This window comes from Myotis myotis, unplaced genomic scaffold, assembly GCF_014108235.1.
Source record: "Myotis myotis isolate mMyoMyo1 unplaced genomic scaffold, mMyoMyo1.p scaffold_m19_p_1, whole genome shotgun sequence".
NCBI classification, from domain to species: domain Eukaryota; kingdom Metazoa; phylum Chordata; class Mammalia; order Chiroptera; family Vespertilionidae; genus Myotis; species Myotis myotis.
In genome coordinates, this window is record NW_023416313.1 from 26,051,944 (window position 1) to 26,065,836 (window position 13,893).

Sequence of the window (13,893 nt, forward strand, 5' to 3'; positions counted from 1 at the left end):
CCTTTCTGTTGTTGTTGAATGTACAATATTATCTAGATGTGTTTTTGCTAAAAATTGTTGGTTATCACAGAGGCTCCTGTGCTGTCTCTGCAGCTCCCTGCAGTTTTTGTGACTGTCCTTGACCTCTGTATTGCTTCTCTCTCCCATGCCCATGCTGCAGAGAGCGGAGAGAGAGGGAGCTGCATGAGGCGTATAAGAACGCGCGGTCCCAGGAGGAGGCGGAGGGGATCCTGCAGCAGTACATCGAGAGGTTCACCATCAGCGAGGCTGTCCTGGAACGCTTGGAGATGCCAAAAATCCTGGAAAGAAGCCATTCAACGGAGCCAAACTTCTCCCCCTTCCTGAACGACCCCAACCCCATGAAATACCTGCGGCAGCAGTCACTGCCTCCCCCCAAATTCACTGCCACTGTGGAAACCACCATCGCTCGTACCAGCATTCTGGATGCCAGCATGTCAGCAGGCAGTGGATCTCCAAGCAAAACTGTCGCTCCCAAAGCAGTGCCTATGCTGACACCCAAGCCTTACTCCCAGCCCAAGAGCTCTCAAGAGGTTCTGAAGACCTTTAAGGTAGGGTGAGTCCCTGACAAGCAGAACCCACACTGCACTCCAGGTAGTAGGTGGAAAGAAGCCTCTTGCCTCAGGAAAATGCAGTTATTTTCTCCCGTCTGCAAAAGAAAATGCAAACAAAAGCAAAATGTGTTCACACTTACAGTCGTGACATTTACGTGTCTCTAAGGTTTGGTTTGCAAATGGTTAGGGAGAGATGGTTCCCCCCAATTCCTGCTGTTAATATTGATGGGCTACAAAGAGATTGATGGTTGAGTTATTTCCATGAGCAAAGTCTATTTCCTAACTTGATATAATGGCATGGTCTCTCTGTATTAGCGTTCACAGACCCTAATTTAGTAACACCCTAGGTATCCCTAACTATCTGGAGGTATTGCCAACCCTTCAAAACAAAATTTTAATTGCCTTCGTTTAAATAGAAGTGTGTACAGTTACATCTCTTTTAGGGACTAATTGACATTACATCCAAAAAGATGGCAACAGTTGAAAAAAAAATACAGGGAACACATGGAAATATGGGGATGTTCTTAGTCCTGGAATGAAATGGGTTTTTGAAATATTTTTAAGTGGAAAGAAACGAGGCCGTTGGTTGATTTGTTGTGTGTTTTTTTTTTACCAACAAATATGTAAAATAATGTTCCAGAACCAAAGACGTATGACAAGCAAACATCTTTTCACTTTCTCAAATTCCAGTGTTTTCCCTCACATCATGAGAAGGCACTAACCCTTTGTCTTAAGCTCTGTTGACTACAAAGGAAAGTCAGTTCTCACTGTCCCTGCACGCCACATGGGTTGGTAATAGAAGACAGCGGTGGAATTCATCACTAGCAGACATGGGCATGTGACTGTGAAGAAAGTTTGCTTAACCAAACTAATTGAGCAAAGTGCTGCCTGCTATCTTCCTGTTGAATTTCAGAGGGGACCAAACCACACTTCCTGAGTTTTGCTTAACTCACTCTTTAAAGAATGTCTCTTTAAAACCTGTGCCTTCGGCTTTGATGACACAGAGGAGAATGTCGAGTCTGTTTCATCTGGGTTGAATTGAGATGTTTGTCCCTTGAAGGGCTGGGGCTGTGTCTTTGTTGTTCACAGCTTCGTCCTGAGAGCCTGGCATAGGTGCCCAGGAGGACACAGTAGGCACTCAGCAGGTGTTTATTGAATAAATACGTGAATTTTTTCCTGAGAAGATGAGTTATTCATCGTGCAGGCTCATGCACGCACAGATAGGCACTTACCCCTATATGCTCGGCAGCTCACCCAAGCCCGGCCCCGCTCTCCTTCACCGAGGACCCCCAATGATGTACTGTCTCAGTATTTCATGAAGAAAGGTTTGATGTTGCAGTGATTCGGAACAAGAGTAGGGTGAGCCGTATTTAACTTCCAAGGCATATGATCAGGTCATGTAGATGTCCACTTCTCTTCACTGATGAGAATATAATCATTTAAGCAGAAGAATTAGGCCCTGAGAAAACCCACTTCCTTCCCTTTGTGGCAAGACTGGGTAGAGGCCTCAGGAAGAGCCCTGATGGAGCGGGGGATGGAGCAACTCGAGTAGAAGTCCTCTTAAAGCTGGGCTCAGTCTTCACCACCAGTGAGCCCGTGACTCATCCCAAGCATGTCAAACTCACGGCGGGCAGGCTGCATGCGAGTTTGACATGCTTGTTAGGCCTTAGCAGTTCTCAGCCTTATTCACAGCCCCACCACTGAGTGGGTGGACCCACTTGTGGTCAAGGGTAATATGTAAGTAAATAGCTGTTACCAGATAATGCCAGAACAGAAGCTAAGCGGAGCATGTGTGTGAGTGAGTGTTTGTGTGTATGTGTGTGTTTTTTTTTTGGGGGGGGGGGGGGCGGCGCAGAGATAAGGAGTTGGGAATACAGGCTCAGTTTCCCAGTACAACAGAATGAAGAGTAAAGGAAGATTAAGTGAAATAGTTTAAAGCAGTGTTTTTCTTTTTTTTTTTTAAATTGATTTTAGAGAGAGAGGGAGAGAGGGAGAAACATCAATCAGCTGCCTCCTCCACACTTCCGACTGGTGATCGATTCAGCAACCTGGGCACGTGCCCTGACCGGGAATCAAACCGATGACCCGTTCATAGGTCAATGCTCAACCACTGAGCCACGCCAGCTGGGCAGGGTTTTTCGCCTGAAAGTTGCCACCTATTTCTATCTTATGAAACCAATTTATTGGTTTGGAATCAACATTGAAAATAAATGAAGTATAATAGAATACAATTAAAAAACTGCCTAGTATATCACACACAATAAAGGTAAACATTGTTTTTGCAGAACTCTGGTTTCAGTTGTATTTGTGCGTGCTTAGTTGTGATTTAAAGTTCTTCCTTATGGAGTACAGACAATAGAGTATGCAAGCCGCTGGCCCTAGGTAAATAAAGTATAATTAACATCTGGTCTTTCATTGTTCCATTCTGAAAGATTTCAGAAGGCCTACTAATAATAATGACTAAGATTCCCATACTTAAAATGGGCAGGTACGGTTCTAACTCTGGACATAGATTAATCCATAAAATCACCATAATAGCACCATCAAGGAGATACTATTATTGTAAATTTTGCAGCTGAGGGGTTGAGGTTGAGGATTACATGGCTGGTAGGTTGTCAAGTCAGAATGTAATCTGAGGCCCTTGAACTACAGAGCGTCTGCTAACAGTTATTTTACATACGGGCTCAAACCTCAAGCCGGAGACTTCCCGATGCCTCTCAACAAGCCCAACTAACCACCTCTCTGCCCCTCCTTTCCTGCTCTCACTGCCTTCCTTACACCCAGGTGCAAAACAAAAATATTTTAATGTGCATGGCTGTTTTTCTTGAAAAAAAATGGGATTATAAAATTAACTGGAAGTAGAGATTTACTGTACTATAGCAAGCATTAGGTTCCCTGCCACCCATGATTGTGTCAAAAAAGTACCCATTTTCCCCTACTCCCCAGAATAACCTGTATAATAGTCCTGATCTGTGGTGGGTTCTACCTAATTTATATGCTAACCAGTAAAGAAAACCCTCAAAATTGTGGAATAACAGAACTTAAATGACAAATTACTGGAACCCAAATATGTGGCATGTATTTATACATATAATAAAAAGCTAATATGCTAATTAGACCAGATAGTGGAACGACCTTCCCAAATGACCAGTAGGCAGGGCCTCGGGACCTCGGGACCTCGGGACCAGGAGGCAGCCAGGGTTGTGAGGGCTGAGCCCCTAGCATGAATTTCGTGCATCGGGCCTCTAGTTTACACAAAAGTTTCTGTGATTTTCTTTACTTTAAAATAAAAGCACACCCTAAGTTAGGTGAACCTTAAATACAATTTAATGTGAAGTGACCTGAGAAGGTGAATTACCTTTTAAAGAACCCCTCTAAGATAACATTTATAAAAGCCCTGATTGCCAGAGTCAATCAAAGCATATAAGAGATGTTATTCTTTGGTGGACTATGATTATCAATGGTAATGTTGTCAGGTGATTCTGAATGTGTTATTTTGTTACTCTTTCTTTGGGGAATAGCATCTTTTTGTTCATTCTGGTTTTTATAGGTAGATGGGAAAGTCAGCATGAATGGAGAAACAGTTCACAGTGATGAGGTGGAGAAGGAAAATGAGTGTCCCACCGACACACTCGTCCCCTCATTAACCAAATCCCAGATGTTCGAAGGTGTGGCCAGAGTGCACGGGTGCCCAGTGGAGCTGAAACAAGGCAGCAATAGCATTGAGATCAACATACAGAAGCCAAATTCTGTTCCCCAAGATCTGACGGTAAGAACCTCTTTGGGATAATTCCATTGTGAATGAATCTGTTTTAAAAAGTAAGTAGGGCTTAATAATGACCAATTCTTTCTACATGGATTTATTTGCTAGGGCTGCCCTAGCAAAGTACCACAAACTGATTGGCTTATACAACAGAAATTAACTGTCTCAGAGTCTTGCTGGCTAGAAATCCAAAAATCAAGGTGTTGGCAGGGTTGGTTCCTCCTTTGGCTGTGAGGGAGAATCTGTCCCATGCCTCCTGCTGGCTTCTGGTGGTGCAGCAGTCTCTGGCACTCCTTGGCTTGTAGATGGATCCCCCTGATCTCTGCCTTCATCTTTCCAGAGCCCTCTCCCTGTGAACGTGACTGTGTCCAAATCTTCCCTTTTTTATAAGGACACCCATCATACTGGATTAGGGGCCCTCTATGGACCTCTTCGTAACTACTTACACCTGCAACAACCCTATTTTCAAATAATATCACATTCTGAGGGACTAGGTAAGGGTCATGATTTCAACATATGAATTTGGAGTTGGGGACGCGGGGGGAGGGGAAAGCACAGTTCAAATCTAACCAGTGGGTATAGTAGATGGTGTAATATAAAATATGAATAGAAAAACTTGTCACATTTTCGGGGCCAGTTGTTGTAGAAAAATAAATCAATCTCTCACAAACCTTTTTTTTCCTTTCTGTTTGTTCAGGACCCCATCAGACTTGTTAATACAATTTGAAAATAACCACTGCACTCAGAACCTGGCTTTCCATCCTTGATAACATGTATAAAAGGGCAGCTTTCTTATTAATTAAAAAAAAAAAAAAAAAAAAAAAAACTTGCCCTGGCTGGTTTTGCTTAGTGGATAGAGCATCAGCCTGTGGACTGAAAGGTCCGAGGTTCAATTTGATCAAGGGCGCATGCCCGGACTGTGGGCTCGATCCCCAGTGGGGGGGCATGCGGAAGGAAGCCAATCGATGATTCTCTCTTATCATTGATGTTTCTGTCTCTCTCTCCCTCTCCCTTCCTCTCTTAAATCAATAAAAATATATTTTAAAAATAAGTAAACAAACAAAAATTCATTCATAATCAAATTAAATTCAGAGTATTTAGAAGCACCATTGAATGGCCAAGCTGATAAATGTAGGCTAACTCAAGAACAGCAGAAAAGAAAACTCAAAAGAATATTGTATTTTCCCCTTTGGCGTATAAAATACTATCAGGAAGATTCCGCCTTCTTACATTCCACACCAGAAAGGCTCCTGCTGATCAAACCCAAACTTCCACCAGCTCAGACGCAGGCCAGCTTTCGGGGTGCAAGCTGGACGCTGCTCAACCCCATTTGTTCTCACCAGAGGCTGATGTCTGCAGTTTTAATTTATAGCCTTTGGGTTGGAATTCCAAAGGATGGGGGAAACTGTCATGATTTTTCCCCAGCGCCTAGAAAGGTTTGGTCATGAGGAACACTTGTCTCCCAGCTCCAGGGCTGAGTAGATGAGATGACCCAGCTAGCTAAGCCTTCCCCCTCTCCCCCTACGGGTATTCTTTTTCTTATCTCTGGCATTTGTCTTTTGAAAAATAAAATATGTTTTCTTAGAGAGCTGGGAGGATGTAATTCTTCCCCACAGAGCTCCAGCCCTATGAGATTCCAATTGGAATAGACCAGAATCATTTCCTCACCATGGCAACAGGTTCGCTGGTCTCCAGGAGCAGGGTTTTATGATCCAGGCAAATGCTGAATCTCTTGACCTGGAATTTCATTTGACTTTTCCTGTGCATGTTACCCTCTCTGAAGAGTTCTTACAAATCACCATGAGATGAAACATTGAGTTCTCCTAGTAAGAGTCCACATTAGCTTATGCTCTTAAAATTTCTTTAAATATGTTTTCATTGATTTTAGAGAGAGGGGGAGGGAGAGAGAGAGGAACATGGATTGGCTGCCTCCTGCACAACCTCTACTGGGGATCAAACCCACCACCCAGGGAGGTGCCCTGACCTGGAATCGAGCCAGCGACCTTTTTGGTGCCCAGAACCATGCCCAACAGAGCCACACCAGCCTGGGTGACTTATGCTCTTACCTTTAAATGAGAAGTTCCCAAAATTAATTAGACATTACAGTGTTGGAATTGCTTTTCTGGGACAGTCATTCTGTCCTTGTTTCTCTTTTGCCACACTTCCTGATGAGCATTTTCTAAGTCCCCTTCAGAAACCTTTTCCGTTCCTCAGTTTGGCTACCCTGTCTCTCAGGTCGCTGGCCCTTTGCACGCACTGTCGAGCACAGCTCTTTCTCACTGTGCCTTGGTAAAGCAATCAATTAGGTGCCACACGTGTCCCCCGACACTTGCCACATCACAGAAACACACGGGGTTTACTCAGGCCCAGCACGTGACCTACGAGAGCAAGTCCTGGGGGCTCTGCTGACCGGCAGGCCTCTCTCCCCCTCACCGGCTCTGCCCTCTGAGGCCATGTTGTTTGAGTTTGGAAACCCGCCCCCTGGCTGACCAGGTTTCATTCCTGGCAGAAATTAAAGGAATAGGTGAAGAGAGCAGATGGCATAAGGCCTAAACTTCCTAAAGCAACTATTTAATCTCTCTTGTTCTAAGCTTTTAACTCTTGGGGCAGGGGAGAAACGGGGGAACGTTAGCTATCCTGCACAGAGACTATGGCCTTAAGTACATGACTCCTAAAGCAGAAGATAGGGGGTTTTTTGTGTGTTTGTTTTTAGAGCAGTAAAAGCTCCCTTAAAAAAAAAACTATGCTCATTCTCAGTAATTATTAAGTTTCTTATTTTCAATGGTCAAAATAAAAAGGAAATTGCCTGTTCTCTTTCAATGCAATGCATTTTCCACTTTAACGTGGTGATGCAGCTAAACTCTATAAGGGCAAAGAGAGGATGGATTGAAAGACTTCACATTGACTGCGTAGCCACCCAAGACATCTTATTTTAAGAGAAGCAGAATGAGGTGATCTGAAAGAAATCAGGTTATTTCAGAAGTTTATGCAGTTTATAGCAAGGCAAACCCAAACAAAACGGTGGCCGTGTGAACTTTCCCCTGGAAACCCGCCTGATGCTGGCAGCCTCGGGGGCAAGTCCAAACTACTGGAAACGCCTGCAAGTCTCTCCTCTGTGTCTCTTCCTTGGAAAACTGCCCAGTTTGGAGTAATTTCTAGTTTAATAAACTCTAGTGGTTCCAATGGTCATTTATTTTCCCTGTCTCTAGTATATTTTAGGCCCCTGAATTCACTATGGCAGGGCCTCTCTCTTTATGTTCTGGGTAGATAACTACTGGGGTGTATCTATTAGACTCGAAGCCAAGTTGTTAGCTGTACTGCATTAAATGTTGGCTCATTACTAAAACACTCTTCATGCTTACCTACAATTTGACACCAAAAGTTTTCCATCCAGAATGTGTTATTCCAGAAGACATTTTAAAAGAATCTCTTCTCCAATCAACCTGCTGCTTATCATACTTCCTTTTCCATATTCCAAAGAAAGCGTTTCTTGACCGTGTTACAGCCAGTTGGTATTTTTATCAAAACGGTAGGATTGATTGGTGATGGCAAAATATGGTGACCAGCTTGAAATGTGGGGCTGCTTGGGCTTGATACCAGCTTGGACCTGGTTTGCTGTTTCTAACTCATTTGCCCTATTCTGTGGGGCTGTCAAAGGAATAGTGTTCTTCTTTTTAAATAGTGTCTTTCTTCCAAAAACTGCATTCCCAACAGATACACTTTTTACAGAGGAGTAGCCTCACCCACCACTAAAATGTCACAGTTCCTTCAGGGCGAGCTGGAACTAGTCAAAGGGCACAGCCACAGTAGGCAGGGGCATTCATTCAGACCAGAGCAGCAGAGAAGGGTGGCCCTGGACTCCAGGAACACAGGAGTGTCAACCTCTTGTGCCAACAGGACCACATTGTGCGACATTATGTCATCACTTCAGTTTCCTTCTACCTCTTCTTTCTCATTGGAAACTCTTGGGACCACGGCTCTCTTACTTTAGAAATAGATCATAAACTAAGTTAGGCTTGCTATCATTATTATCATTGTTACTCTCTATGTCTACTGATACCAGCAACTCCAGATCATCCTCCATTGAGTCATCTCTAGGTAATGAGGTTGTGATGGCAATGGTTGCCTGTTTACGACAAGGACCTACTCTGTGCCACATTTTTGAAATAGAAAGAGAAACTCATAAACTTTCTGGGAAAGCACTTTTCATAAAGCAACTCGAAAAGTATATAAACCTATATCTAACTGCTAAGTAATAGGGTCAAAAGAGTAGAAGGGATGTAAGATTGCAAAGAACAGGTAAGATCATTACGGGTTGGGGTTTGTTGGGAAGGTCTTATGTGGGATGTGGATTTCTTAACGGTTTGTGTAGGATTTGCATTGACATGGAGGAGGGCAGCAGGCCATCCCATATGCTGGGAATATCCCGCGATTCCCGTATTCCACATGTTGGCATAGCAGAAACAAAGGCACAGACAGTGGTGAGGAGCCCACAGGAGGGGATCATGGGGCTGAGGGGTCATGAGGGTGACTCCAAGTAGAGGGACATGTTTCCTGTCTCCTCCTGCTCATCTCTAAGATAGTTCCCAGTGGAAACAGAACACTTTTTTTTCTCATTTTAAAATATTGGCTTCTGTAAGGAAATCATGCCATAGCACAAACAGACTCCTAGAATCCAGGATTGGAAGAGAATTTGGTAGGTCTTCTAATCTGAGAATAAATTTATCTTGTTCAGTGACCTACAGAAAGATGTTTTATATCTACCTCAAAGCTATCCCAGTGTGTTCTTGATCCCCTGTACATTGTATTTGTGCTTGAATCTCTTCTTTCCTTAATGGTACAAAAAATGGCCCTTTCCTAAGATGCCTAAAATACTCCATGCACTAGGTCAAAGATCAAACCCCACCTGAGCAAGTTAAACTGGCTGAGCCTCAGTTTATATGTAAAATAAAGATAATAATAATATTGGGAGAATTCATGTATATGGAGCACTTAGCATGATATTAAAGCAACTCATAGACAGAGGTGTCCTTAAGTTAATTTAATATTGTCATACAACAAAGGAGAGAAAGTTAAATTACATTTTTCAAAAGCCTGAAAAGGTGATAGGTGTAAAGTTTTTTTACATTAAATTAGATCATCAAAATTAGCATCTTGAGCAGGTGTGAATTTCATACTGGTGAGATGAACTCCCTGCTGTCTTCCAGCTCCACTTGTCAGTCATTCCAGTTGTAATTCTGACACACAGGTGGACGTGAACAGCTTTTCCCAGAAGATGATTGCCCTTGCACTTGCTCCCATGATTCTTCCTGAAACTCCTTTTGCTTCTCGTCTTCTTCACTTTTTCCCAATTCTGGCCTCCCTCTACCATTTCCACCCCGAGGGCGCCTACCGGTTGATCTCTTTGTCACTCCATCTCATGACTCTTGATCCAACTCATCTCAAATCTTGCCGCATCCCCTGCTGGCAAGGCCTTCCCACCCACCAGGTTTTCAGCAATTCTCCCTCATTGACCAAGGGCCAAACTCAGCGATTAGATGCACAGCCTACTTCATCTGCTTTTCTCGAACTAAGTTACTAGGTATGTTTTCTCTACCTTGATAAAGACCCAGGCCTTCCTCTTGAAAATTCAGTACTTTCCTAACATCTTCTGGTCCAGAAAAACAAACAAGCAAATCTTTTATGAAACATTTCGTGTTGCAGTGAGAACAGCATGAAGGCATTTGAGTAGGTGCTGTTTTCCTTCCAACTGAGACCAACTGCACATTCCTTCGAGATGTCAAATGTCAACAGGCATTTCTTTAAACGCTGTTTTTCTCCATCTAGAAGTAGTCGTCAGAGTGTTAGATTTAAGGCTCTTTATGAGTCCTTAAAGATCTTTAGGTACAGGAGCGTTTACAGACTTCAAGAAAGTATACGTCAGGGACAAAAAATCAAACCCAGCCCATCTTACCTGGATCAGAGCCTCACGTTGTTGTTTTGAAATGTTTAAGGCAAAAGGAAAAGGCTTAGGGAATGGAGAGGCTGACTGTTCATGTAGATCCTCTTTCGTCCAGCGAAAATAGACGTATATTTGGAGGTGTAAAAGTGAGAGGGGAAACACAGGCATGGCATATATGGCACCTGGGTCACGGTGCCAAGACCTAAGTAGGCTGATTTTCCAGGCTCGGGTCCAGATAAGTTATTCAAGACTGGAGCCAGGGAACCTCTCGGAGTCATAGGATGGTAGTCCAGCAGACGACCTTGGACTTCACATCTTTCCATGTAGAGGTTAAATGATCAGTCCAAGTTCTCATAGTCCCTCCGTCCTAGAAACGGGACCACCCATGCCCTAGGTCTCAGGACGGTTCTTGGTCTCGGGCTTCTTATTTCCAATGCGTTCTTCAATGTCGGTCTCTGGGCCAGTCCACCGGTAAGAGTCTTGTTAAAATAAGCAGCGAGATGCCTGCTAGATTTTGTGGCTAGACCTTGTCCCTCTCAAGCCAGGAAACCGCCACCTCCCACCCGTGGCCTCGGGGCTAAGTCTGGCATCCGAACCAGTTTGGATCATGTTCTCAGTCAAGGGGAAGCCAGCTCCTGGCTTAGGCCCCTGTAACTCCTCTGTGCTCTCATTCATTGGTGTCCAGGGATCTGTTTTATTTACTTGTTTTCGTTCTCGAGAAGGAAAGGCCCCTCCTCTCTTTAGGAGGAACCAAAGGAAAATATGGGTCAGAAAGCGAATGTTCCAGCACAGTGGGCTTGGTAAAAACTGCCAACTTTGAACTCATTTCTTTTGAAATAATGATATGAGCACAAAAGTAACAAGCCTTCAAGATAGAGTATCCAGACACAAGTTCATTAAACTGGCTTTGGGGATTTCCCTTGATTACATATAGTCGATAGATACTGCAGAATACAGAAAATTATAAAGAAAATATAAAGTACCTATTACTCCAGCCACTCAAAAATTGGTACTAAGATGTTTTAAAATGTGTATCCTCTTGTATTGGTGCAGATGAAATATTTTAAATATATTTTTATTGATTTCAGAGAGAAAGGGAGAGGGAGAGAAAGAAACACCAATAATGAGAATCACTGATTGGCTGCCTCCTGCCCTCCCCACACTGGGGATTGAGCCCACTGTGCTGACCAGGAATTGAGCCATGACCTCCTGGTTCATAAGTTGATGTTCAACCACTGAGCCATGCTGGCTGTGCTATAAAATATTTTTAAATGGGCTCATGTTATTCAAATTGTATTGTGGTTTGCTTTTTCTCTTCATTTATCTTGAATATTTTGCTAGTAATAGCCTGGTTTTGATGACTAGTATGCATTTAAATTAAGCTTGAGAGTACACATTCCATAAATAATGCATATAACGTGTGCTTACCTCACATAGATGATGTATCTGCTCTCTGTCAGATACTGTGCTGGGCCAGTGCTTCCCCCACCCCCAGAACTTGGACTGACTGGAAAGCCCTAAGAGGAAGTGATGGCTGGAGCAGTCTGGTCTCGAGCTGCCCTAGGAAGTAGAGACTTAGCTAAATGGCCTCCTAAAAGATTCCAGGGTTTTTGCAGAATAAATGGATGAGACGTAGAATGGGAAAAATGAGGCAGAATGGATGACAAGGAAAGGGAACGGAAAAGGCAGTTTGAATCATTTCAGCAGTAACCTTGGGACCCTCAGGTTCTAGATTGCTTCTTCCTGATCAAAACTTTGACGTCCCTGGGGACAGCTTGAAAGTGGGTGTGACTCCCAACCCAGACGATGGGACACTGTGGTTACCAGCACAGGGCAGGGTTCCCACATCCCCTACCTACTAGCAGTGGGATCCCGGGTAAGTCGGCCTCCTGGGCCTCACTTTCCTCACCTGTATAAAGGGAATCATGTTGGTCCATAACTTATAAAGCCTGTTCTGACAATTGAGTGAGATAATCCATGTCAAGGAACCTCTAACGATGCTGACATATGGTAAATGCAGGAAATATTGATCATGGCTACAGTATCCACAGTGAGTAACCTTGAAATCATCAGGGGAGACAAATGAGGTCGTCTTGGAGCTCAGTATGTGAGAGTTAAGCCACATAGAAATGCATTCAGAAACGTGAGAATTCTTGAAAGTGGGAGTTCTCCATTAGTCTCGCATAAGTAAATTGTTGCTGGAATGCTAAGTGAAGTCATGCTTGAGAATTCTGTCTCCTTTATAAATGGTGTCTAAAGGACTTGAGTAGTCTTATGGCATTGATTCCATGTAGCACGCTGTCCACATTTGAGCATCTCTGAATCAAGACGCCTTATAAGCAATAGTGTGTCATATTTAACAGACTGTTGTTGTTTTCTTAGTAGTACCTAAAATAATACAAAATAATTGATGGCATCTGATATTCAGTAAAAAACGTCCATTTTTTGTTGTTGTTCATTTTGGGGCTGGGGAGGCTTTGGCCTGCTTTTTGGGTTTTTTTGTAGTTATTTTATTTCTAGTAATTGGAAACACCAGTATTCTCAAGAGCATCATTCATCAATGTTTAACTACAAATTTGTTTCCCAACCTCAGATAGTTTTCTATAATCTAAGCCATTTGTGGGGGGAAACCGAAAAATCAGTATTTCTGTCAGTGTTTTATATATTAATGTCATAAAACAAAAAACTCTATCATATATTAAAATTTCTATGTGTGTGGGGGGCGAGCACTTTACTTATAAGCCCAACTTATTCTTTTGTAATGCTCAACAGATTGATCATCAAATGCTACTATCATATCAGTAATTAATATAACAATGTAAGCACACATTTATATATACATGTAACAAATATAATAAGAGAGTGTTCCATTTATTTAACTATTTTCACTCATTAAATCTCTTAAAAAGATTCAATTCAGGCTTGTTGATATATTAAAAAGTTACAAAGTTCATTAATGAATATAAATTCAATGCTATTTCTTGTCTATGGTTTTAAAGGTGCATTTTAATTTAATATTGTGGTCCTCTAAAATTGATACGTGTCTATCCATCATTAGAAAATGCCCATCTAATTATGAAGATTTTAAAACTACCTCATCCTCCAAAAGAAAAGGCACCATTTGCCACTAGATGCTGTTGTAAAATCTTTTAGAAGCTTGAAAAGCATATTACTTAAAGTTATGTATTTTTTACACTTAAAAATTTGCAAATAATTTTTATTTTTTAACGGTTTATTTTCTAATTTTTTATTGTGGTAAAATACAAATAACAAAATTTACTATCTTCATCATTTTAAGTGTACATTCAGTAGTACTATGTAGGCATCATATGTCTATACAGTATACATTTTTAAACTTAACATTATGTAACAAATATTTTCACATCATTAACTATTGTTCAATATCCTTGTATGATTGCACTAGAGGCCTGGTGCACAAATTTGTGCACAGGTGGTGTCTGGCCAGCCCACCATGATGGGACCGATCTGACTGGGCAGGCTTGGGGGAGGGGCCCCAGGCTGTGGGTTGGTCCCACCCACTGGTGGAACTTTGGTGGAACTCCTGGTCGAGGGGACAATTTGCATATTACCCTTTTATTATATAGGATGATATTTTC

General features: G+C 42.5%; 1 protein-coding gene across 14 annotated transcripts in view; it reads left to right on the forward strand.

Annotated features, from left to right (window-relative positions):
• Positions 1-13,893, forward strand: part of LIMCH1 (LIM and calponin homology domains 1) — a 313,771-nt gene that overhangs the window by 264,121 nt on the left and 35,757 nt on the right. For all 14 annotated transcript variants that reach the window (XM_036332294.1, XM_036332332.1, XM_036332349.1 and 11 more), the window contains 2 exons: positions 161-569; positions 4,123-4,341. In XM_036332294.1, the coding sequence (XP_036188187.1) occupies positions 161-569; positions 4,123-4,341 (628 nt within the window). The remainder of the gene's footprint in view (positions 1-160; positions 570-4,122; positions 4,342-13,893) is intronic.